The 26,613-nt window shown below is 40.2% G+C and overlaps 1 protein-coding gene across 2 annotated transcripts in view; it reads right to left on the reverse strand.

Moving 5' to 3' along the window:
- Positions 1-9: 9 nt before the first annotated feature.
- Positions 10-26,613, reverse strand: part of grk4 (G protein-coupled receptor kinase 4) — a 59,888-nt gene continuing 33,284 nt past the window's right edge. The window contains exons 4-16 of one of the 2 annotated variants that reach the window (XM_077523519.1): positions 24,639-24,716; positions 24,443-24,543; positions 20,431-20,523; positions 17,893-17,956; positions 17,551-17,691; positions 12,712-12,902; positions 10,774-10,811; positions 10,382-10,471; positions 10,070-10,278; positions 7,133-7,270; positions 5,906-6,043; positions 5,106-5,237; positions 10-2,832 (exon numbers count right to left, since the gene is read on the reverse strand). In XM_077523519.1, the coding sequence (XP_077379645.1) occupies positions 2,749-2,832; positions 5,106-5,237; positions 5,906-6,043; positions 7,133-7,270; positions 10,070-10,278; positions 10,382-10,471; positions 10,774-10,811; positions 12,712-12,902; positions 17,551-17,691; positions 17,893-17,956; positions 20,431-20,523; positions 24,443-24,543; positions 24,639-24,716 (1,497 nt within the window). In that variant the 3' untranslated portion in view covers positions 10-2,748. Of the gene's footprint in view, positions 2,833-5,059; positions 5,238-5,905; positions 6,044-7,132; positions 7,271-10,069; positions 10,279-10,381; positions 10,472-10,773; positions 10,812-12,711; positions 12,903-17,550; positions 17,692-17,892; positions 17,957-20,430; positions 20,524-24,442; positions 24,544-24,638; positions 24,717-26,613 lie in introns of both variants that reach the window. The other variant, XM_077523520.1, reaches the window with a different exon arrangement.

The raw sequence follows: 26,613 nt of genomic DNA on the forward strand, positions 1-26,613 counted from the left end.
GGACATAGGTGAATTTTATACAAATGGCAGTGTATTGTTTCATAATTACAAATGCAAGATATGATACAACAACCAGTGATACAACTTGTACAAGAATTAACAATGACTGCAGTGGTTGAACAACATGACTGTACAGGTACAAAAGGGGGAAAAAAACAAGGGAAAAAAAACACCGTAGGCCCTGTTGGAATACAAGTAAAGTGTTCATTTAAATATCTTTACGCTAACAGAATGACAAACCACCCAAGTGGTTCTCCAGGCTTATATTGACTAGACCTAAGCGACATCAAGGAATTGAGTATCTCTCCCTCAGGTGTTAACTGCTGAGGCTGATCCTAATTTGGAAGGGCTGAATCCCAATCATAGAAGGAATGCATTCAACATATTCAAACAAGGCCGTCTCTACGGGTTACCTTGTCATTTTAAACTGTCCTCAGATACCATAGATATGTTGGCACTAAAAAGTCAACGTTTACATATACAAGGAACCTGATGTATTACAAACCAATACATGCGTGCGTAATAAAACATATGTATTACTTAAAACAGGCATTACAATGCACTTAGTGCGGACATTCAAAACCTTTGAGCAGTTTAAAGTTTCTGTATGTGAAAGAATTTATCTCAGAATGGACGGAAGGATGCATGAAAAGGGTAAAAAAAAAAAAGAAAAGAAAAAAAAAGTCTAACATCATTAATTCTTGTAATTGGCACACACTATGAAGACAGTCTGTCCTCAATTTTTTCAAATACTACATAATTAAATTTTTCTCATCTAAAAATAATAATAATAATAATAAACATTCTAGTGCAAAGAATGTTGGATGGAGGAGTACTGACCATGGCAGGTGGACACTGTAGGTGCAGACAGTTTCTCTATGAGAGCAAGTGACAGTTTTACAGCTTTGTTCTAAATGTACAAAGTTTTTGAGGCTAGAAGTACTAAAAAGGCTCAAATGTACAAAGGCAAGAAAGTCAGCTCCAGAGCATGCCTGAGTGCAACAAAGACAAACAAAATGACTCAAGACAGCAAAAGATACATGGCACGTTTGAATTATCGCAACGGAATGTGCAATGATGGACTTAGTTTATCGAGCAAAATAATATCGAAATGGAAGGGGTAGTAATATACGTACACGGTAACATATATTATCTAATTTGAGAAATTCTGTGCACATACAAAAAAATTCCCTCCATGGTTACCAACTATAAATTTCTAAAGAAATGTAGACACTTGATTTTTATCAAATTGGTGATAAATGGGGGGATGGGTGCAGAAACAAAATGAACTTAAACTAATTTGAGCTCCTTATCACTTCAGATCAAATTTGATTCAATGCATTGAACTTAAAAGCTGGATTTTTATACGACGCCATTTACACACAGTAAGCTAATGTGCGAAAACGGAGTATTCATAGCATTACCGTAAATACAGATGGTTATAAGTTACACTGTCCATCTCAAAAAGACCTCTCCAAACTTCAAACGCTTTTGAGAGCAACCATATGCACCAAACTGAGTCCGAAATACAACAAAATCAGCAAACCCCTATATTCAATTTTGTTGGACCTGGAAAGGGTTCAAATCCTGCATTTTCTGCCTTTATCCACACAAGAAAGCACCTCAAACCTTTTAATGGAAGCGTAAACATTGTCCACTAATACAACACAGTTCCCTTGAGCTACCAAATACAGTACAGCTGTATATTCTCTACTAGTAGGACACGTGGCCAACTATTTAACTACTGCACAGAAGCTCAATTTTTGTCTGTGCAGAGGCTAATTCATTTCATTCAGCAGAGGTGTTTTACCTGTAGGCTAGATTTTCCATTTTACACCATCATCCCTCATTCTCGGTCTCGAAGATTAATTTAGCAGGGCAGCAACACAAAGAGGAAGAGTTTTTTTTGCCAGAGATTATAATAAGAAAAGGTTAGCAAATGGTCGACACGACAGCAGAAGGTGTGAAGCATCTGTTATCTGTTATGAATATTGAGAGCCTTTCAATTAATGTTTTTGGACTGTTAGATGACCTTTTTTTAGGGGAAAAAAACATCAATGTCATCTGTTTGATACAAGTTGGCACAGGCACATAGAACTCCTATACTGGCCAAATATCAAAACATGCTGTCAACAACCTGCACAATTTGGGAAGAGGTATACACAGGCCAGATGTAACCATCAATCAAGAGAAGCGAGAGGGACTTTTTGGGGGGCAAATTGTTGGGCAACGTAGCAATTATGAACAGATTTGTTCTCAATTGCTGACAGAATTCATTCCGATGTACCTGAGCCATGAGGGTGAATGAGGCAATGGGGATATGGTGTGCTAAAAATCAATGCTAAACATACAGCACTTTTTAAAACAAAAATAAATGCCTTATGCTACATTGAGAAAACTAAAGACAAATTGTACTGTGCTTCTTAAAAAAACAAAAAAACAAAATACCCCAAGAAAAAATATCCATATTCATTCCCAAAGACAATAAAATGAAAATGTAATGTATGCATTCAAGTGGTACTTTTATGGCTTTTTGTACAATACAACCTTTAGTGAAAATATACATCTAGACATAAATTCAAGTACAAAGGTACAAAATCTTTAAACTCATACTTTTTTTTTCTTTAATTATAATACACTTTTAATACAGCTCATAAATACAGGTCAACATTCACTGAGTTCCTAAGATTTGCACTCGGTTGGAGTTTATGGTGAAGATCAGCGGCAAAGGGGGAGGGGTGAAAGGGGTTAGGGTTGTTTTGGGTGGGGGGCGAAGGGAAGTCTCGAGGGCTCCTCGAACTCGTCGTCACTGTAACCGCTCTTAAAACAGACCTGAAGGAGAGGAGGCATATGTGATGACGGGATAAATCACAGAAATATGAACAGCTTTAACATACCTGTGGCGGTTAAAAAGCAAGTGATAAACACATTTTTGAGAGATATCAGAAACGGATACAAGAAAACATACTGCCAAAACCAGTGTTGGGCAAGTTACTTCCAAAATGTAATATATTTCATATTACTAGTTACTTGCATTTGAAAGTAATGAGTTTCTTTACAATATTACCGTCTGCGTAAAGTAATGAGTTACTCAACTTTAAAGTTACTTTTAAGTTACTTTTTTTTTTTTTTTTTTTTTTTTTTTAATTCGGGGATTAATTTATTTAATCATGATTTTGACATTTTAAAAAGAAAATGCAAAATTTGCAACTATAGCTGGTAAAGTTAACTTGAAATGAGGAACTTTATCTATATAGCGTGGGTCATAATGTGAAATATTTTCACTCTATTATGGTGAGAGATCACTGCCTTTGATTCATATTTGTAATCAAAATGTATTTTATTACCATAAATGAGATTACCAAAATATTCAACTAAATTTATACACAAGGGAAAGATGAGTTTATATTTCCAAATGCCATGTTCCTCTTTACCTTAACAGTAACACAATGTATTTTTTTACGTATTAAAGTCAACTTAATCATTGGTCTAACTAATAATAGTGATGGATTAAGTATAATTAATAACTAAATTGAAACATGAAGTATAGGTGTTAGGAGCGGCATGGCTCAGTGGTAGAGGTCATCTCCCATCTGTGAGGTTGTGAGTTTAATCCTCACCCTTGGGGACCATGTCGAAGTGTCCTTGAGCAAGACACAACCACGATTTGCTTCCAGTGGACCTGACAGCTGTGTAGCAGCAGCCGACCACAGGTGTTTGAATGTGTGTGCGGTATTTAACTTTGTGTCTGTGAAAAGCACTGTACAAATAAAGTTTACTTACTATTAAGTTGACATTTGTGGCAATGTAAATTCAGCCCTGTAGGCGCTTCATTTATGATGCACGGCAATGTCAGTGCAATGTCAGTATAAGTAGATCCTCCAACTCTCCATACTCGCCTCATTTCCCCAAAACATTTCGACCTCCTCCTGCCTCCCTACTCTGGCAATATAGAATTGATAAGGCACGGATTTACATAATATCCATGCGGGACTACATCTACTTCCGCAAACCGGTGTCACGTGAAGATGTGTTTTGGGTGAACGTCACTCAGTGTTGTGTTTTGTGCTTAATGTGAACGAATACATAAAAAAAAAGCTTTAAAAAACCCAAAAAGAGTTAGAATTGGGCAGCACGCCCTGCAATGTGAACATAGCCTAATTATTGAATGTGGCGTGCGGGAGTTTGTCCAACGGAGTTTCTTTACCGTGACGTCATCGGCCACTGACGCTCTTCTCTTGGCTCAGATACAAACAGATTTGCATTTTTGCTCGCTAACAGCCAATCAGAATGATCATGATTATCTTTTTCTTTTTTTTTTTCCATTATGCACGTTCATTCAAATCTTATCTACACAATGACTCTTAGGCTACTTCACAGTTCTAAACTCCGTTTTTGTTTTACTTTGTTTTTTTCTGCTTGTGTTTTGAATGTTGAACATTTTATTCCATGAAACCATCACAGTGAATGGTCTCACAAACGATGACTTCTCAGCCGCGTACGGAGCTGAGTATCGTGTCTAAATAAACCAATGTTGTCGGATTCTTAAAAGAGATTGCAACTTGCAAGTGCTACCCGATAGTTGCTTTAATTAGCAGCTTGTGTTATAAAATGTAGATATTGTAATAGATTGGGTTTAAATTGATGGTGTTTTTTTCGTCTGGTCACGATGTTGTAATGCGCGTTACAAGGGTCAGTAACTGTAATATTACAAAAATATATTGAGTAACTCATTATATTACCTCGTTACTACCTAAATGTAATATGTTACTACCTAAATGTAATACATTACTGCAACGTGTTACTTTTGAAACACGTTACCCCCAACACTGGCCAAAACAGAATTCATGAAAAGGTATATCCCAAGCAAATAAACCATTCAGAGCAAAACAACAAAACAGAAAAGTGTAAAATTCAACCCAGTGGAAAACAAAAAAAACAAAAAACAAAAAAAAGAGGAAAATGCAAGCCTGGAAATCATCAGACTGAAAGCTAAAAAGTGCTGCGATCACACGAGACAGCCACGGCTAAGAAAGAAAAGAAGGAAGAGAGGAAGTACCTTAGCCCCCACCCCCTCGAAGAGTTGCCGGAGCACTAGCACTTGCCTCTCTTCTAAACAGGCGGTAGAAGAAGCCTCTCTTTGGTGGAGTGTTTGGCCGGTTCATGTCCAGGTCCTGACATAATGTCCCATCAGTCTCGTAGACATTGATTTCTTTGAAGCACTCCATTTCAATCATCTTTACAAAGAGAGATAATGTGATATGAATGAAGCACACTTGATGTGCACAGCTTTCACCTAGAAATGCAAATGTAGATATTTCTAGATAGTTCTCTACACTTTTTGTTTTTTTTGCCACTGTACTAAAATGAGTAATCTGGTCATTATCACTTTTTGGCATCTTTTGTGGGAGTGCCAAAGTGGTGGAAGTGGTCCACTGACTGCATGACAGGAATTTTGCTTCTTCCTGTTTTTCCCCACTCCATCATTTTACCGACTCTGATTTGTTTAAACTTTTACATTTATTCATTCATGGAACAGGAACAACGAAAAATGTGCCATTTTTCTCACAAAGCTTGTCTTCATATAATGAATGGCTATATATCTAGAAGAAAGAATGCACAATTGTTATGTTCCTAATCTTCATTTCCAATTAGAATTGCTGCTTTATATTTAACTCTATAGTCGACCGCTGCCAATCGTGGGAGATGACTGGCCCGACCCGAGAATAGCTCTCACATTATCCTAATAGTATTGTGCAAACGGTCATAATGTCATGGCCTGTCGGCGTACATCTAACATTATAACCTTCACTGACGCAAGGATAGCCGTGTCGTGTACTGTACCGCACTAAGTGAGCTGCGGGGGTGTAAATGACATCATCCCAGTGTCCAATCCTGCAGTTACCTCATTCTGCCACGGGATGGAGACACTTCCTGTGGCAAACTTGTGGTAGAAGTCGTCATCGGTGGGGTCAAGGTTCACACCTTTGACAGTGGAGAACTGCTCAATGTCAAGGACATCTTTGCAGTACACAGCCCGAGGCTAAGAGAAAAATACAGGCAAGAATAGGAACATGTGGTCAAATAAAAGACTGTGGAACTTTAATACCCATACTGAAAGGGAGGGTCTTCCGTTTTCACACAGGAAAATGCACTATATAAATACAGGATGTATACCCATGAACTCCTTCTCAATCTACACCTCTGGGCTTCTCTTAATGTGTGGTGGCGATTTTTTTCCTCTACCCCCATCCCCCAGTCTGTATTTTGCCATTTTTTGTTTGTTTTGTCAATAGCGGGACGTTTCTGTGGACAGACAGTTTTTACCCCTCCAGCCAATCGAAGAGCAGGGGGTGGCTGGGAGCGTGTCACTCACTGTCAGCCGACGGGGCCGGGCGAATTTGTCACAAAGTGTGAGTGAGTGAGTGAGTGAGTGAAAGAAAAAACAAAAAACGTGTGTGCTGTCAAGTTGCAGCGGGAGTGACGTCATGCAACCGACAAATTCGCCCGGCCTCGTCAGCCCACAGTGAGTGACACACCCTGCTCTGCGATTGGCTGGAGGGGTAAACAACTGTCTGTCCACAGAAACGTCCCGCAGTTGACAGTTAGAGGGAAAAAAATAAATCACCACCACACATTAACACAAGCCCAGAGGTGTAGTTTGAGAAGGAGTTTATGGGTATACATCCTGTATTTATGTAGTGCATTTTTCTGAGTGAAAACGGAAGACCCCGCCTTTAAGGAAAATGACTGATCAATGTGGAATATGATTCCAGTGTCAATATGGACTACTAACCGTTATAACCATACACAGCAACAGTGTGTACTGGCAAATATTGTTTTAACCTCTCGGAACAGTTACGTTATTTCTTATTCTGTCAGTCTATTTACAAGACTGAAAAAGAAACAATTTTCAGTGTCAACAGCACAAGTTCACATGCGCTTGCAGTTCCAACTTTGAATTTAAAATAAAAACCTATCCTAGGTTTGTTTCTCACCCAAGAACGTATCCTAAATATTGTAGCTGGTAACTGAAGTGCAGTAGTGAAAAGATGGAGGATGATTTGTAGATTTTGGAGGACCTTATAGTTTCTTTCTTGGGTTTTTGTGTGTGCATGTAGGTTGCACTTACATCAGGGCTGAAAGGCGGTTCGAGCATGCTGGCCTCCAATCGTTTGAAGTTGATGTTCCTGAAGATGTAGTGTTGCTTGACCTCTATGGCCCCGCGACCCTGACAACCCAGACGATTCTTGGGGTCTTTAGCAAGCAGCTAGGAGAGGATGAGACAAACAAAACATTAAAATGTCATCAAAACAGAAAGAAGGGCTGGTGAGCCCAAATGCAAACATGCACGGAGTAAATGGCTTACATGTAACCCTTTTGAATTCCCGTATCTGACTGTCGGCCATAATTTAATAAAGTTCACTAATGCATAGTATTTCATGTAGTCATGTGCTAATGCAACACAATCATGTCTCGAATTAGAACGCACTGCTGCTGTTTCTTTGAGAGCTTGTGGATAATATTCCCTCCATACCACCTACAGCAGAGAGGGCCTTGTGAAGTGGATGAGTGCAGTTTAGTGTTGCGCTCACTTTTTCACCACATCTCTCCAGTTTCAGTTATCACTGCACGACTTTCACCCAGTTTCCCCGTAGCTTTCTGCTCTGAACAACTCATCTCCTGACTATTTAAAGCTGTCTTGTTATTTTTCTTATTTATTTCCAGTATATAACAGAATCTTTTTCGTCTATGACAACATTTAAAAGCAACAAAACAGCCCAAAAAAGGCGGTGAGAAAAAGCTCATCTCTTCCATGACGGCTTCCCCATCCTCCAGTTTTCTACTCAACTTTTTTTTTTGTACAGAAACCTTTCTTCTTGCTCTCCCCACACTCATCCTCCCCCTGGGGAGTCTTCAAATCTGTTGAACCTCAGGTCAGAATGTTCCACAGCAGGACGCAAATAAACGTCTCATCCGCCCTGGCTCCCAAACAGATAAGCTCACTAGCTCCCTCTTGGTACAGATGAGAGGGTTTGCATTGAAATTTTACTTCCTAGTTATTATCAACTGAAATTGCTACAAAGCCACGATTCACAGCAGCAATTAAAATTTTGTTCATCTTGTCAGTGTGGTTTGTAACAGTAAACTCTAATGTAAAATATGTTTACACCACATGATCAGTATGTGGCGGTTTGACATCATACAAAAGGATCAGGTGGACTGAATTCAGCACAGTCTACAAAGGGCAACAATGAAGGTTATCTGGCTGGCTGTGCTCTTTTTTGTGTGTGTGGCAGTTTATTAAAAGAACACAGGCTTTGTTCAAATTACATTCAGCGTTCTATCCATGTCACTCTACTGTGCAATCAATCCTCCATTGACTAATCAAACTACCGCAATGTGTGCAGCTCCTTTCTTTAGTTGTACATACCACAAAACTGACGAAACAATGCCAAAAAGTGACAGTATGCCATTTTGGAGGACTCCATAATTTTCTATAGTTTGTATTATACTTGATGTGATAGTAGTGTTAGTGTATATATTGACTATATTGATACAGTGTGAATACTCACTGATTATAACGAATGAATAAATGAGTTAATGCCCAAAAAATTGTTTTTCAATGTTGTGTCATTAAAAGCGATATTGCCAGGACCTTGTTGAATATTTGCTACAAATAAGGTAAAATCCCAGCTAACATAGCATTATTATTTTATTAAGTCTCAAATAAATACCATGCATTATACCACATCAGTCACTACCCCCAAGCTGAGAATTCTTTTTTTCACTTGCTTTTATATTCACTTGCTGAAAGTAACAGCAGGTAACAACCAATCTTGGCTCAACTTCAGAAAACACGTTAGCTGTGATTGGTTGTTACCTGAGCAACTGTGAAGTAGTTTTCAGTCGACAGCAAGAGGCAAAATGACTGTACCATGAAATCACGGATTTATATATGAATGGCCTGTCAATAGGGCCCACGCGGCTAAAGCTTGAGGGCAACCATTTTATGTTGCTACTTTTACTGACATTCTGTGTTATTATTTTCGCTGTGTTATGCTAGGATCCATGTATGGAGTAATTAATGTCAGGCAACCTCAGGGAGTGGCAACGTAAGATGGCCGCCAGTGGCTCCACTTCTCCCAATGGAGAGCAAGAGACATGACAATCCATTCCTATGTGTAGGAATAATTGTAACAATAATAAGTTAGCATACATTTGCTGCAAGGAAGAACTGCTTCTGCTTGCAATGAAGAATGCTTTGCTTTGCACTCACATTCACATAGCCTAGCCATATATGTTATCTTATCATACATATATTTGCTGCCATAAAGGACTGCTTCTGCTTGCAATGAAGAATGCTTTGCTTGCAAAGAAGAATTGCTTCTGCTTGCAATAAAGAATGCTTTGCTCTGTTCCTACTCACATTCACATAGCCTGGGTATTTGAAGATGACTCAAAAAGCTGTAGAACCACAACATCTAACGCAGCAGAATGGTTAGAGCCAGTCTGCTAAGGTCGCCTGTTTTCTGTTAAGAAATAATTGCAAACTTGACCACACATGTACTCAGCAATCTTCCACTTACGTGCACAACACATAGACAAACAAGTACACTGTGTTCCAACTGTGCCTTGCGTTTGCATTTTTAGGGTTGGAACACCCATGTAACTAGGGGCGTAGAAAGGGCATAGAAAACCAAATAAATAGAGACGGTGAGGAGAGGAATCTTCAGAAAGTGCAGGAGTAAACTGTATCAGTCAGTTCCTCTCCTCTCTCCTCGCGAGCCCTGAACTGAGTGTCTTCTCTCCTTTTTGTGTCGTGTTTAATAGATGTCAAAACCGGTAACCCTAACACTATGTATCCGTGCCTGAGATAGATAGAAACTCTTTAATTTGCTCTTTAATTCATAATCCACAAATGGATTATGGAATATTATTAAAAATAGAGTACAGTATTTAGACTAGTGGGGCTTGCATGGATCATATTATTGAAAAGAAATCTTTTGGATGTTCTTCCTCTTTAGCCAAGTGACAAAACAACTAACCTTTATCCATTTGCCCTCACCTGTCGGCAGATATATTTTGCTTCTTCAGAGAACTTATCAGAGTACTCCTCCTGATCCTCGCGCACTCGTTTGTCCACCTCCTCCCGCTTGACACGTTCCTTGCGCTTGCGAAAGGGCGACTGGCCTTGAATCATCTCAAAGATAAGGCAGCCTAGACCCCACCAGTCTGGACTGAAGGTGTAACTCTCGTTCTGGATTACCTCGGGAGCTGAGGAAGAAGGGAGGAAGAAAAAGTGGTAGCTTGACAGAGGTCGGGTCATGCTTTTTGATGGGGGCACTACTGTGTTTGACAAAAAAAGTCCACTTCATACCCATGTATCCAACAGTGCCTACTCTCCCTCGTATCGTCTCTCCTTCAGGAATTTGCACAGCAAGACCCAAGTCTGAAATGCGGATGTGCCCTGAGGAAGATGTACAACATTTAGTTTAAGCTTTCACAAAACTATGATGATAGGTCTACAAATTATCATCCTTAAAAGTTGAACAGATTTTTACAAGCATTTAGAAAAATTAAACTATCAAAAGAGGCAGTGGCTACATTACACTGCAGTATTTGCACAAAATACACTGAACTCAGTGACTGTTATTTTACTCAATCCCTCTTACTGGCTCATTCTAAAAACCGATGTTATGCAAATTAGTCTCTCTTGGCAATCAGCGTTCCAACAAACAGATCTGATGTAAAGAAGAAACAAAGACATACCACGATCATCCAGAAGGATGTTTTCAGGTTTTAAATCCCTGGAAAAAGACAAGAATAAAAAAAATTGCGCAACAAATTTTCATTTAGTCGGCAAAACTAATAACACAATACAATATATACAGTGGAAACACAATTTAAAGGACTAATGTGTATCTATGTTGATCCTGTACATAGATACATTTGCATGCATGCATATATATGTATACACAAATACACGTACAGTATACAGTGCACACATACACAATATACACATTACATTTCATTCCATTGAGCCAGACACAGCATTGTTAGCATTAGCTCTCTATTACTACGGTTTACTATGTACAGAAAAAATATTCTATATTTTATCAATTGCATGAGATTTATGTTTATTTGATTTTTTTACAATATCGTGAGTTCTTATACGGTATCGTGAGATTTTTATTTTTTTATTTTTTTATTGCTAACCACCCCCATCATAATGATAATTATAGTATCATGAGGTTCATATTAGTGATGCACGATATTGGGAAAATATGTATTTATATACATTTGTATTGGTCAGATATTGCAAAATTAGACCAATGTTGAAAGCCGCTTCAAATAAACTAACATTGGACTGGTTACTGTCACTTGAGTTCTGTTGCTGCATAACATAGGAGGAAATACGATGGGGAGTGATGACAACGGGGCCACGCCCTTTAACTGAACTTTTACCTCCGTTGCTGGTTACTATAATCGTGTGGAATTAATCAACATTGGGCTACAGTATAAGATGACAGGTTCCAGCGACTTTTACCGCACTTTCAACATCCCATATGAGATGGGTGCCACCAGCAGGACTTCCATGGATTTAAGATGAAAGGTTAAATATAATATTACACAAGCAAAAGACACTTCCAGAAAGTAATTAAGTGTATGTATAAAGACTGAACATAAATTATTTTAAGTGGATCAAAGAAACAGTTTGTAAATCGGCAAGTAAAGCAATTTAAGCTTTCCTATTTAGTATTATCTTTTTTAATGGATTTCAAAGACATCCAGAAGTCTACCAAGAGCTTCGTTTGCCATAATTTGAAGACCACTTCAGCTGTTAGTGAATCACACCTCTTGAGTTTCCGCGTTCATTCTGTTTTTGCACGGTGGGTTATGTCAGGAGTTTGGATGGGGGAATCCACAGACATGAAAAAGGACGGACAAGCGAATCATGGGAGAATCTGGTTCTAGTCCATCCATCCATCTTCCGTACCGCTTACTCCTTACAAGGGTCGCGGGGGCGCTGGAGCCTATCCCAGCCGGCTTCGGGCAGTATGCGGGTTACACCCTGAACTGGTTGCCAGCCAATCGCAGGGCACACAGAGACGAACAACCACCCACGCTCACGCTCACAACTAGGGACAATTCAGAGTGTTCATTTAACCTGTCATACATGTCTTTGGAATGTGGGAGGAGACTGGAGTACCCGGACAAGACCCACACAGGCACAGGGAGAACATGCAAACTCCACCCAGGAAGGCCCGAGCCTGGACTCGATCTTGCGTCCTCAGTACTGGGAGGCGGACATGCTAACCACTCAATCACCGTGCCTCCCGGTTCTAGTTATTTTAGTTCAAAATAGTTAATCAAATGCTATTTTTAAACAACATTTATCACACATAGAATATAGTTTACAGTTGTTACAGCTGTAATGGCTTTAGTTTTGGTTTAGGTGTAGCAAACGCACTCGCTTTAAATTCCTGTGTGTTCTTGTAAAATTGCTGACACAATAATAATGTTTGATGTGTGAAATTTTCCTGTGACAAAATTTTCACTCAATGTGTGGGCGGGGCATATTTTGTGGTTTATTTAACTACTTACATTACCATTACTTTGAATATTACAATGCCAGTGTGAAGCAATTAATCATGAAATAGACACAGTTTTAACTCAACGTTAACTCCCATGCTAATCTTTGCTAACCTGTAGACTATTCTCTCACGGTGCAGGTCCTCAAGGCCACAGCAGATCTCAGCAGCGTAAAAGATGGCCCTCTGCTCATCGAAGCCAGAGTTGCCCATGTTGTAGATGTGGAATTTTAAGTCACCGCCATTCATTATCGTCAACACCAGGCACAGGGCATCCTTGGTCTCATAGGCGTATGCTAAACTAACCTGGGAAAGGGGCAAATTGGGATTGAAGCAGCAAGGAGGGTGAGGAGTTGTAAATCGGACAAATGGGGGTGGAAGAGATGGAAGAGGTAAGAGACCAAGGGCAGAATGGTTACATACCATTCACATGTTACCATGCAGTACAGTATATGACTCACAATAGGTAATATAGACATTTCAAGATGTTTTTATTATCAGAATAATTTCAGCTACATCAAATCCCCACATGTAAATTGTACAGCCTTTTTGAAGGATATTTAATTCATTCTGTAATCAAAACAGATCAAGCCCAAACCAATTGAGCTGTCTCAATACATCTGTCAATAAAGTTTAAATGTGAAGACCAAGTTTGCCTTACTAAGAAGCTTCTTTCCCCTCCGTATGCTAATATCTTTCCTTCTTCTTGATCTCTATTTTCCTTCGTTATTCCCACCAACCGTCCCTTCTCTCCCAAGGGTCAATGACATGCAGGGTATTGTGTAATGTGTGTGAGTGTGTGCGCATCACTGCTGTACAAGCAGGAAGTTATTGCCAGCAGGAGGAATCCCATCTGCTTTAAAGTACGTAGAAAGTAACTGTCCACAAGAGGGTGTGGGAAAATTCCTGTGTGATATCATGTGCACCCCCAACACACAAAGCATTATGCGGGAAAGCAAAATAAACAAATGACAGTAGTTACCAGTCAGCAGCATAAAACACATTGTGTCCTTAAAGCTGTCTTCAGAGCTCTATTGGATATTAACATCTGACAGTTTTTAACCGCAGTTCTGAAGCTGATCAACGTGGCAACCGAGTCAATGAAGTGAGTTGCTCTTTGCTTAGCTGCTGGCAATGTTAGCCAAAGCTAACAACGATGGCACACGGCAACATGTGACAACAAGAGTTAAAATATGACAACAGAAGGTAACAATATCTATTGACTAATAGAGAGCACTGATCAAAAAGACAAAGAACAGGAGAGAGCGATGAGGGGTTTCAGAGAGCACTTGACTCTTCTCCTTGCTACCGCTGTTTGGTCAGTGTTGCTAGGCAACAGAGCAGCTCTTGTAGATAGAGAGGTAACATGACGAGTCATCAGTTCTGCCTGCAGCACAGAGAATGAGTGCGTGCGCACGTGCGCAGATACACAGCCGCACACACAAACGCGCACGGAAAGAAGCATGTCAATCCCAGGTGACACAAGCTTGAAGTGTAAGGTTCGGCAACAAGCCCACGCCATTCTCCTTGCGTGTGCGTGCGTGAGTGAGCGAGCGTCGTGACTCACTCAAGCAAGACACTCAACATAGCTCACCCGTCATCACAATATAACAACTCCAACTCTTAGTTTCAAATGGCGAACACGGAGAGGATCGTTTTTTGGGTGAGTTTATGTTCCAATTTGGAAGTCTAGCTATGTTACAACAGAAACAAAGACACACTTGGTGAAATAATCTTGTCTGTGGAACAATCATTTTAAGTTTCGTCTCCTGTCTGTGCACCTGAGATGCCAGGAACCACACACGCCTGGTTTGACAACAAATGCAAATGAACAGGTTTAAATGTCATGCATGTTCACCTAAAGTACATTTTAACGGAGAAGAGTAGAGAAAAACAATAAAATTCACAAATGACATGCATATCACATTACAGGTCTAAGCTCTACTACATACTGAAAAATGATCATTTTAAAAAGGACCCCCGAGGTGTAAAAAAAAAAAAAAATAGTATAAAAAAAAAAAAAAAGGTTAAGCCTACATAACCCCTACTTTATTCGAGAACCAAAACCATTACTTACATCTGCCTTTAATACAGTGGAACCACGAGTTACGAACGACCCTTTTTACGAACTTTTTTAAGTTGCAAACATAATTTTGGTCGAAAATATGCCTTTAATTACGTACAGCACATGTTTTGTTATGCAAACTCAGTATGGGTGAGCGAACAGTATCATATTGTGCATCTCGCGCGATTTAACAATCAGTGGCTCTGTGCAAAACTAAACTTTTTTAGTCTTAATTAGACCTCTAAAACAAATTAACTTTTCCTGCCATCAACATTAATTCACCTTAATAGAAATCCCAACAAGTACTGCCATCGACGTTAATTGACGTCAACTACATTTTGTTTTTTGTTTTTTTTTTGGGGGGGGTTAAAATGGGCAGTCCAACGTCTTGCGTAGCTCTGGTTTCTTGAGTGAGCTGAAAAAATAAAACACCCGCTAACTATGGCCAGCAGATGGCAGCATTGTATCTCGTTTCAATGGAATCCTGTGTGTCAAATTAAAGCTATTGTCACATTAAAGGGATCATTCGGATTTTTTAACATGAATCTCAATTTCATCCTCACCTCCAGTGTGTGCGATCATCACTGACTTACCCCTGACAGCGTTCTGTGACACGAGTTCTAGTTTGGTGTTGGACGAGAGGAAAATAATCCAGCAAGGTGGCTCGGGTCTCGGAAATAAAGCGTTTTTCTTCTAAAAACAATTTGTGTTCAAAAGAGTCATACATTTGCATCATAATACTCCTTTTCTGAAAAAAACTCAGATGCCATTACCGCCTGTACTACTTTTCTGTTTGTTCGTATCACTGCGCGGCGCATCGCATGCAGCTGATAGACGCGCACTAATCTAGAAGTTGTTTGTCTTTTCGAAGGCGGAAGGATCAGCTGGCTGCAGTGCGTCTATTAGCTGTCTACAGGGCGACACGCAGTGATACGAACAAACAGAAAAGTAGTGTCTGGCGGTAATGGCGTCTGACTTTCTTCAGAAAAAGAGTATTGTGATGCAAATGTATCACGTTTTTGAACACAAATAGTTTTTAGAAGAAAAACGCTTTATTTCCGAGACCCCAGCCAGCTTGCTGGACTATTTTCCTCTCGTCCAACACCGGACCAGAACTCGTGTCACAGAACGCTGTCAGGGGTAAGTCAGTGCTGATCGCACACACTGGAGGTGAGGATGAAATTGAGATTCATGTCAAAAAATCCGAACGATCCCTTTAAGCCCCCCCCCCCACAAAAAAACAAAACAAAAAAAAAATAAATAAAAATAAAAAACACAATAGAAACTAGAAAGACAAAAGCAAAGTGTGACCAAGATTATGTTAATTATTTTGTAAGGAGACCTTTTCATTGGAGGAGCTGTTGTCCTTGTACCCTCCTCACAACGTTAAAGCACAATAAGCACTTGTTTGTTTAGTGTGTGATTTCGTCATAGTATGTTGTACTGTATTTATTTTTCAACCACACACCAATTAAAATTATGAGGGGAAAAAAAATGTAATTTGGGGCTGGAACGGATAAATTGATGTTCCACTCATTTCAATGGGAAAAGTTACCTCGATTTAAGAACGTTTCAACTTACAAACGAGGTCACGGAACCAATTAAGTTCATAAGTTGAGGTACCGCCATATTGCGTTTGTAGAATATGAATTCATCAGCCAAATACACCCGTCTTTTATCCATCTCTGGGGTGGCCATTGTGCCACTTTTGCTGTCGAATGAAAATGACATCATATTTACAGTTATGCCGTGATTCGTTACCTGAGCATGAGCAACTGTGATGTAATTTTCAGTCGACTGCAAGTGGCAAAATAGGGTGGATTTTGCTACTTATTTCATATTCGACAAATGCAATATTCATAAGAATACCATATTTAGAATAGTGGGGCCGCATAGAAAATATTATTATAAAGAAACGTTTTGGGTTGACGTCTCTAAGTTTCCAGATGTTCCATTATGTTAAGGATTGCCAGCTTCACATTCCTGTCCCTCTATTCTTTGGCCCAGAACACAAGAAACGCAAAGCATGGTCACTCTCGAAAAGTGTGTTCAAACTTGTTATTCAAGTGACAGCCAAAAATCACCACTTGCTAATGACTACGGCTCAGTTTATAGAATTCCTCCGTAGGAAAATCAGCCAAGTGCAACAGCGCTATTAAGAGCATTAGGGATGGTGGTACTGTGGCAGGTTAATGATTTTCAGAAAGGGATGGTGGAGGGTCTGGTGCACATATGCAAAAGGGACACTGGACTGCTTTCTTCTATACATACAGCATGCAGTTTGTTTGTGTGTCACCAAATTTCATTACAGACTCAATGTCAGTGCAACAAGGCACACAACTCCTTTCTTAAAAAAAAAAAAAAAGTTCAGCATGTAGCACTGTTGTGGTTCCGCAGACATTGTTACTTAGTGTCTACATAAATGAATTGTTAGGTAATCTAAGAAATGCCTCAGGAAGTCTTTAAGAGTGCAAGTCCACCCCCTCCCCCCCGGTCAAAAGTAATGGATTGCTTGGCACTGAAATCAGCAACAAGTCATTCCCACTAAGAAGCAAGATGTCACATTAAATGACCATTTCATAAGCATTCCCATATGATTAAAGCAGAATGCTTGAAATGAAAGAAACAGACATATTTACAAAATGCTCATCAGCACAAGTACACAGAGTCAAAATTACCATTCGGCATGTGATTTGATTTCACATGATCCTTTTCGTCACTTTAGTTCTCTCACTGAAAGGTGTGCATAACAGTTCTGTCTTTGAGAGCTGACTGGTCAATTTTGCAAACGTGCCATTTGTTTCTTTTGGAGCCACAAATGATGGTCACACACATAACACGCACACACAATTTGTTTGAAAGGTTAAATAAGAAAAAGGTAGTACTTACTACAAAATTACTGTTAACTTTTTCTAAAATTCGTTTTTCGTTTAGTGCCATTGCTTCACTTTTTCTTTTCTTCACTCGTTTCTTTTCCAGCTTTTTACAGGCGTACATCTTACCGGTGGCACGTACTTGGCAGGCACAAACCTGGGGGGAAAAAAGTAGCAAGGAAACATGAACAAACATAATTTGGTGTCAGAGAGAAAGTTCATGTCAAACCACAGGATTTTCCGATATTTAATTACATAAGCTCATAAAAGGTGTTAACCGTTGAGGTTACTTCAAATCAATTACATTTCATGAAGTACCTCTGAATCACTATTAATACATTATCTTGAAGAAACTCACCTCGCCAAATCCACCTTTTCCTAGTACTCTGTAATGTCTGAAGGTATTTTTGGTTACGGGCTGCCTAGAATGGAAAGACAGGAAGAATGACAGCCAAGTTAAAATGCCATGTGAAGCTGGAGACTGAATAATACTCTAATATTAATAATTTACACTACTCCAGTTCCAATGTTTTATGAACAACGAACTTTAATTAGGTTGTTGTGTGACTACTATACCATGAGTAAACTGGTAAGTTTTTAGTTTCTCAGGCTAGCTGCTAGCTAGCAAGCTAGCCACTGACTATTTTTAGCTGTTTGTTACTTGGAACCAAAAGCTAGCGGTTATTTATGTCTTTTTGATTTACTTAAATACTTAAATAAATGATAATCAACTTTTTACACAAAGGTGCCATACATTGTAACTATTTTATCATAAGCCAGCCTGCATTAAGGAAGGAGGTTCCAACTGACTTCTCAAAGACTTATGAGCATACTGAGTGGTAGTATCTGACAGCATTTAAATGCAGTTCATGAAGGACTTGAAATTGAAACAGTTAAAATGTCTGATAAACTTTAGCTTAGTCTGGACAAGATGTTTTTCAATGTTGTTTTTACAGTTGAGATGCTGTAGAAACAATAATTCTACGTTATCTAAAACCTGGTTCACACGGCAGGAGAATTGGCCCGATTTTAGCCCCGAATTTCCCCTCCTGACAATCGTAAGGACGCGCCGAGACGCAAGCAATAATCTTAACAGATAATCCTGCCGTGTGTGTTGTCACAACACACGGCGCCTGCCGATATCGGCGCTCGGAAGGAACTCCGATTTGAAATCGGGCATATCCAACATGTTGGATTTTTTTGGCCTGACTTCTCTCCGTGCGTGGTGTCCCCCGAGGACGAACCATGCGCACAGCCGGTTGACGGTGACGTGCAGCCAATCAGAAAGCGAACCGGTGAGGTGGGGAATCCAAAATCTAAACAGTCATGACTCAGCAGAAATTCCGTGCTCGCGCTATTAAGGCCTCAGTATACTTCTGCTTGAGGCTCACGCGGAGATTTCACGGCGGAGCTCCGCTCGTGCGTTAGCCTTCCAACTTGTGCGCAATACACATCGGTGTCTGCTGGAGTTTCACACCAAGTCCCGCTGTCGCTATGGCTGGGACGCCACAGTGTGGCGATTCCTCTGCATTTTATGACAAATTCAGGAAGTTCAATTTAATTCAGAATCACGAAACAAAGCCGGGGGGGAGAGTAAATTCATCACCGTGGCAATTATCCATCCATCCATCCATTTTCTTGACCGCTTATTCCTCACAAGGGTCACGGGGGGTGCTGGCGCCTATCTCAGCTGGCTCTGGGCAGTAGGCGGGGGACACCCTGGACTGGTTGCCATTCAATCGCAGGGCACACGGAGACGAACAACCATCCACACTCACAAGCACACCTAGGGACGATTCGGAGCACCCAATTAACCTGCCGTGCATGTCTTTGGAATGTGGGAGGAGACCGGAGTACCCGGAGAAGACCCACGCGAGCACGGGGAGAACATGCAAACTCCACCCAGGAAGGCCGGAGCCTGGACTCGAACCGGAGTCCTACCGTGGCAATTAATTATTGCCAATTTGCACCGGTGTCGGCTGTAAACACAAAAGCCACGCGCTTAGCGAACACAGGTTTTTTTTTTGTTTTGTTTTTTATAATAGTTGTTGTTTTCCGCCTCACGTCTCAGGCACATATCCACATGCACAGCCATGGTCTCCGAGCAGGAAGTCGATTTGCGCCGCTAAACAGTTGCCTTCACGGAAACTATCTGGGCGGAGGCGGGGAGAGGGGAAAAAAAAAAAAAAAAAAAAAAAAGAGAAAAAAGCCGAGTACGCCATCGAACGGACCAATCACGAGCGAGCTACGCCCCGCCATCTACGGTGTGCAAGGATTGGCGACGTGTGCACCGCAGCCGGCCACGAGCTAAGCGGCACTTAAAATTCATGGCTCGCGTAGATCATGTGATCTACGCCGGTTATTAACGCGAGAGCCAACGTGGAGGCATAAATCAGGCTTTACACTCTTTTTATTTATTTATTTGTAATTATTTATTTATTTATTTTTTTACTACAGGCACACACATTCGCCACAACTAAATGTGGTCTCCGGACGAGACGCCAACCCGCGCCGCCAGCACCGAGCCGAGGGCAAGCGATGTCTCGCCAGTGCCCATTTACTCCTTTAAACAACACGTTTCCTTTTTATGCCGATTTTTGGCTGAAAACCAGGATCGACTCATGTTGACTTGGAAGTCACGTTTAATCTCGAGAGGTTTTGCGAGACTTCCCGTCACCTTCTTGAATGAACTCGGCTCCTGTGTGGTGTGTGATTGTGCGGTGTGGCTGCACACCACACACGGTAGTTTCAAAACTATAACTCCCGTGATTTTTTTCTCTTCACGTGTGGTGTCTGTCAAAGATTGGAAATCGACCGACAATTTTAAAATTTTGCCGTGTGAACCAGTCCTAAGCCGTATCTAAGTGGATTCCACACAACAAGACCAACTTCTCACCTCTCCAACCATTTCCACTGCAGGAAGCGAGAGAAGTACATGGACTCCTGGTAGGAGGAAAATGGTGTGCCACTTAGATAATCACGAACTATTCTGTGGAGACATACAAATGTATTGATCAAACAAAACTTCAAGAAATTATTTTGGGACAAATACATTTGACAGCAAAAGACAATGTTTTCTGAAAAAAAAATAAAAAAAATTTTTTTAACTCACCACATCCACTGAAACCAACTGTTTCAGAATGGATTGATGTAATACACGAACTTTGTGCTGTGGAGTATGGAGTGGTTACATTTTTCCTTTAGGCATTCCACACTGAAATGTGAACAATATTGGAAGATGTGGAAAAATGTTTTATTGAGATGTTCTCACATTAGAAGGAAAGCTTTGTTGATATTTTCTCGACCAAGAAGTGATGTGAAGTGTATTTAACTGTTTGGCAGATGGCTTCCTTTTCTGTTATGTTAGTCCTTTAGTTTGTTTTTATAATACATTAAAAAAAAAAAAATGAATAAATTAAAACACCCTCTGCATGTCATTCAAATGATTTGGTGAACTGGCTTTATGTTCCGTATTGATGGAAAGGTTGGCAACACAAATTTCTTCAAAGTGTCAACTTGTCACTAAAAGTTGATGTGACCCTGGACAACTTGCATGTATGTGATGTCTTCAACTGCTTTGACTACAAGTTGATTAAAATACCAACAGGGTCAAATGAACCCTAAAGTTTCCCATTCCAAAAGTGTTATGATTGCATGGTGGCACACAGATTTTAACATAATTTATTATCCTTCTAGAAACATAATAAATTACAAGTGAATAAAATAGCTCTAGAAAAGTAAAATCTCACTGTATTTATTTAAACCATCTTAAGTGCCTGCTGTTTTCCAATTCTAAAAATATATTAAAAACATACTCTCATATGCCTAGGAGACTTTCCCTGGCACATGCTGACAGTGTTTCATAACTAAAAATGATGAGGAAACTGGTCTGGCTGATCTTGGCTAATGACAAAATAGGGGTAGAGTTTCCACAAAAGTGGCACCATGACTGCTTTGTAATAGCAAACAGTTATGTCATCACAGATCCCAGTAACATGACATAAATGTTGACTCGTTTGTGAGATCTAGCCATCATATTGCATGCATCAAAGCTTTTGTCTCTTAAGCAAAGATTGATATTGGTCATTGGAAGCTATTGTTACATGAAGTGATCTGCCCTGTCGCCCCAAATATATACCATTGTGTTCATTACACAAACCGCATTTGGGGCATAGCACTGTGTCCTTGCACAAAAAGTTGTGTTGTCCAAGCTCAGTTATCAGGTCAATAGATGTGACTTTGTCTTAGAGGTTAAAAATGTCCACAGACACTTAGTGAGGGAGGAGTCCAGCAGGAGCTGGCTGGGTGCCCAGCCCGACAGACACTGCTAGGAGCAGAAATAAACATAGCTACAATATGGCTATTGTTTAGGGAAGGCCAGGCAAGAGGAAAAGAAAAGAGGCAAAAAACAAAAAACAAAAAAAACAGACATGTTAATATGGGCGATATGGGCAAGCATACCCGTTTGAACTTGGTATGACAAAATTCCAAAGCAATGCAGGAAAACCCATGAGCGAACCAATATTTTCTGGTCTGCAACCGGCTGTGAAAATGTCATGTTTCCACGTGCAGCACCATGCTTTCCTTTGGGCTTTCCCTCAGGGGAAAAAAAAAAAAAGAAAAAAAAAAAAAGATGAACAGAGAAAGAATTACATATTAAATTCCTAGTTCCACAATAGACTATAATAGGAATTGTGGCACACTAGGTGCCACAAACGACTATTTTGCTAGTCGACTAATCACCAACAGTAGTCGCGATTAGTCGACTAATCGTATCATATCGTCAGCCTCCTTAAAATAATTGCTCAAAGTCTTTTTTCGACCCTTTTTTTTCCCTCAGAAAACTCCAAAAACGGAATCACATTCTGATTATGTATTAATTTCATTTTCATTTCAGGGGTATAATTATATATATATATATATATACATAAAATAATAAACTATCTGTTCAACTAAGGATGTAGCCAATTTTAGCAATGGTGGCCAGCACGTTTTTATTTTGACGACTTGGGCCAATATTTTTAAGGGGCTGACAATCAAGCAGCTACTCTTATATAACCATCATTAGCATATAGCTTGAATTTATTAAGATATATGTAAGAGTTAGTAATAAAGAGGGTGACGGGTGAAAGGTAACAGTATATTCAACTTTTGTTAAAGTGCAGTTTGTACCAGAATTTAGCCATAACATCGCTGTAACAATGTTGCACGTTTTATCACACAGTGTGTGCTCAATGCTGAAAGCATCTCCGTTAACGTCCACGTTAGCACTTAGCTACGCTAACCATCCAAATAACTTACAGCGGCTGAGATGACTGTCCCTCGCCGTCAGAAGGATTCGACAATAGGTGCTTCCGTCTCAAATGCTCATGCATTGCCGATGTGCTGCCGTGAAAGGCACGGTCTGTCTTGTATATTTTACATTGAACATTATTCGCTTTAGTGTCTGTAGAAATGTTCCCAAACTTTCGAAGTCCGATGTCGGTTAGCCATGATAGCATACTGTGTACAGCTGGTGCTGACGTCACGTCTGACCCGGATTAATGCTACTGCGCATGTGCGTCTAGTAAGAGCAGGCAGGAGGACGGGCGGCAGGCGGTCAAACAAGCCGTTGAGGCAGTTTTGGAAGAAAAAACAAATATAAGGCTGATATATATTATGTAAAAGTGACTACTCGACTATTTAAATTAGTCACGACTAGCCGACTAATCTTGGTAGCCCTATGGCACACTAGTAAAATTTTGGTAACCGTAACATGTACATGTGTTATTTCATGCTTCTACACAGTGCTGTTTTGCCACCCACTTTCAATTTATTTATTTACCGGTAACCTTTATTTATCCCGGTATGGCAATTGAGAACAGATTCTCTTTTGCAATTTGTGGATGCCTGGGGAGAATATTTCAAACTGATTTGTAGGTCTGATTTTTCTTCAAATTGTGTGTTTATTTTATACAGTTTAAGTTTTAAGTTGATGTGGCTTATGCTATTTTTAGGTTATGAAATTTGATGGAGATGTCATCATTTGTCTGTACAATATGCACATTAGTCATGTAGTCAACAGAACTGGGAGGACATCACAAACCAATCAACATCAGAAATTTTACTATGGGCTGTTTTATGGCTAGTTTAAACTAATGTCATACATAGCTGAATTTAGTTGGAATTCTGGAAGATTAAAGAGACATATTGCTTCCTTCATAAAGCAATGAATTGTTAAACCTCAATTTTATGGTAAGTTTGACAACACAGTGAAATGGCATCAAGTATGGATGGGAATAGCAGAGTAATGCTCCTTACACAATAAATGATTTATTTCAAAAGTTTAATTAAAAGAAACTGGAGTACTTGTCATATACAAATGGAGGTTAAAAAAAAAAAAAAAAAAAAAAACTGTGGCCAATTCCAAATCAGGCCATGTGATGAGAAGCAAGTTCAGTCTTATAATCCCTGGTCTGTTTGCTCCTCCTGACTTGCACCGCCAGCAGCTGAAACACCTGCAAGTGTGTGTGTGAGGGTGCATGTATGTGGACACTGAGGCTGCAGTTGTTTTCATGCCAGCCACCCGGATGATCTCTTTGCCCAATGAACTTTTTTCCCCCCCTTTTCAATCACTTCTCGTCTGCAAGCCTTTGTGGGCGTCTATGCGTAAAACTGCACAGCAGGTGCCAGCTGCCTCATCGTCACTAGTGACAGGATGCACACAACACTGTGTGCAAACACAAACAGTGAACGAGAGCGGTTCTGCTGGTGCCACTAAGCTGACTTGTCATAAATAAAACCTCTCACAAACATTCCTTTCATTACAAGAGCAGATCCATTCTAAAAGAGGAAGTTCGGTTAGACCTATACTACATGGCTTCAAAAAAAAAAAAAGTCATCCAAAGTGTGGAGAAGATTAGACTTACTTGGTGCAGTCATTGAAGAGCTCCTTACAAGGACTCTGTTCAAGTCTCTCCCAGCACCCGGTGACCACATCTATCGGTATGCCTAGCAGATGGGATGCTGACTTGAAGGGGTAACAGAAAGAGAATGGACTGTGACAATGGGCAAAACACAGGCACCTGCAATCCGTCATCCATGCTGCTATGAACATATTATTACCCCATTATCGAAGTAAGTGTCTAAAACATTCAATCCGCAGTCCCACCGCTTCTCATCAGGAGCGAGCTGATACATGGCCTGCCAGGAGAACACAAGCATAAGCACACATCACAAGAATCCCCGCTAACCCTGACATCACGAATGCCTCTACAGATAGGGCAAAGGAAAGAGGGAGGATGAGAGGTTCATCGGAAATGAAAGAAAAGTCACAGAGTGGGCACACATCGGCGGGACAGGCCACTGTAGTTTTACAACTGGAGGTCAACTGGCACAGCTTTTAATTCTTTTCCCGCCACAGGATGTACATGAGTAATGCTGAGTCCTGCGTCATCTACGTCAATACTGTAGTGTTGACATTAGAAATGCCCAAGAGCATGAAGCGGAGACTAAAATGTACAATTTTATTGAAGATGTTTTTAAAGCAACTTAGTCAACAACCCAACAACTTTCTTTACCACAATATGTTCTATTTGCCCCTACAAATGTAAACACAGCATTCTGATCAATACTGTGTATGTGGAATATGAGTTAAACAACAAAATCCACCTGTTTTTATGCATCTCAGTGGGCGGACATTTTGTCACTTGTTGAATGAAAATGATATCACAGTGCCTAAGGGTTCAGGGAACAACCAATCACGGCTCTATTGTTTTTGAGCTGCGCCATTATTGGTTGTTACCTGAACCCAGAGCAACTGTGATATCATTTTCAGTCGACAGCAAGTGGTTCCCTGATGGCACTTGATAAAAATGTGTGGATTTCGCTGCTTAACTAATTTTCCATAAACACGATGTTTATCAGAATGCTGTCTTTATAGACTAGTGGTGCTGCATAAAGCACACTGTCAAAATGTGAGAGATGACTTCCCCTTTAAGTTAAAATTAACACGGCACAAGTCAGAGACCAGCAATAGCCAGTCAAAGATGGTTTAAGTCTTAGAATTGAGAACCACAACTCGCAGTAACCCTGTAATTCGTATTTTATACTGTATTTAATACTGATCAGTAATTGACTTGCAAAATTACTGGAAACAATGAAACCGCTTTAATTCAGCAACACTGGATGCTATTTTTTTCCTTATTTATTTATTTATTTATTTATTTATTTTAAATGGGACGCGCTGGTGTGGCCAATTTCAAAATAAAAGCTTTTTAAGTAATACAATGGTGCCAATGCAATTGCCTTCTTATTTGTATTTGGAAAATGACCCACGCACCGTGTGGTATGTGTCGAAGCTCATTGCAGCCATCCTCACGCGACGTTTGACTTCCACACATCAACACAACGCCACTTCGAAATTACGGTATATTTAATTACCAATTAAGGACGATAAGACAGTTAGTCTGCGATTGATTGATACAGCCCAAGTCTCCGGCATTAGCAAATACTAGCCACTAACGGGAGCGCAAACATTGACAGCTTGAGTTCAGATAGCCGAACTGCAGTTGCATTCAAATACTGTGGGACACATCAAACTCCAGTCCAACAAACTCAGCTCAAGAGCAAAGGATCCCGCATCATGCAAAGGGCACCAAGTCCTTATTCATGCTCATCATGAAAAATGACTTCATGGAGCGCATGTGCGCCAAACATAAAAATGACTAATGTGTGTTCTTTTTAAATAAGCACGATTTGCTCCTGTTTTCATTTGCCGCATACCTCCGGGGGCCGAGACACAGTCTTGGGCCTGTGTTCGCCTGCTCCCCAGGCTGACGTGGGCCTGACCTCACAGACGAGTGCATGGAGGAAGAGGAGGGGTCTGCTCTCTGACAGCCTGTGTCTGTCACTAATTACCTCCTTCGTTGACCCCCCCACTACCCCCAACCAACACCCAATGTTATTGCCAAGATCAGGGAAAATATAGGGGCCCCCTCTTTGATCATTATTCATCCCACAGGGAACACAGGGATGTTGAAGCCAACAAACAAACAGGGAAGATAATAAGGACTGGGTGAAAAAAAATGACAGCAAAAAT

Source organism: Festucalex cinctus, chromosome 6, assembly GCF_051991245.1.
Source record: "Festucalex cinctus isolate MCC-2025b chromosome 6, RoL_Fcin_1.0, whole genome shotgun sequence".
Taxonomy (NCBI): Eukaryota; Metazoa; Chordata; class Actinopteri; order Syngnathiformes; family Syngnathidae; genus Festucalex; species Festucalex cinctus.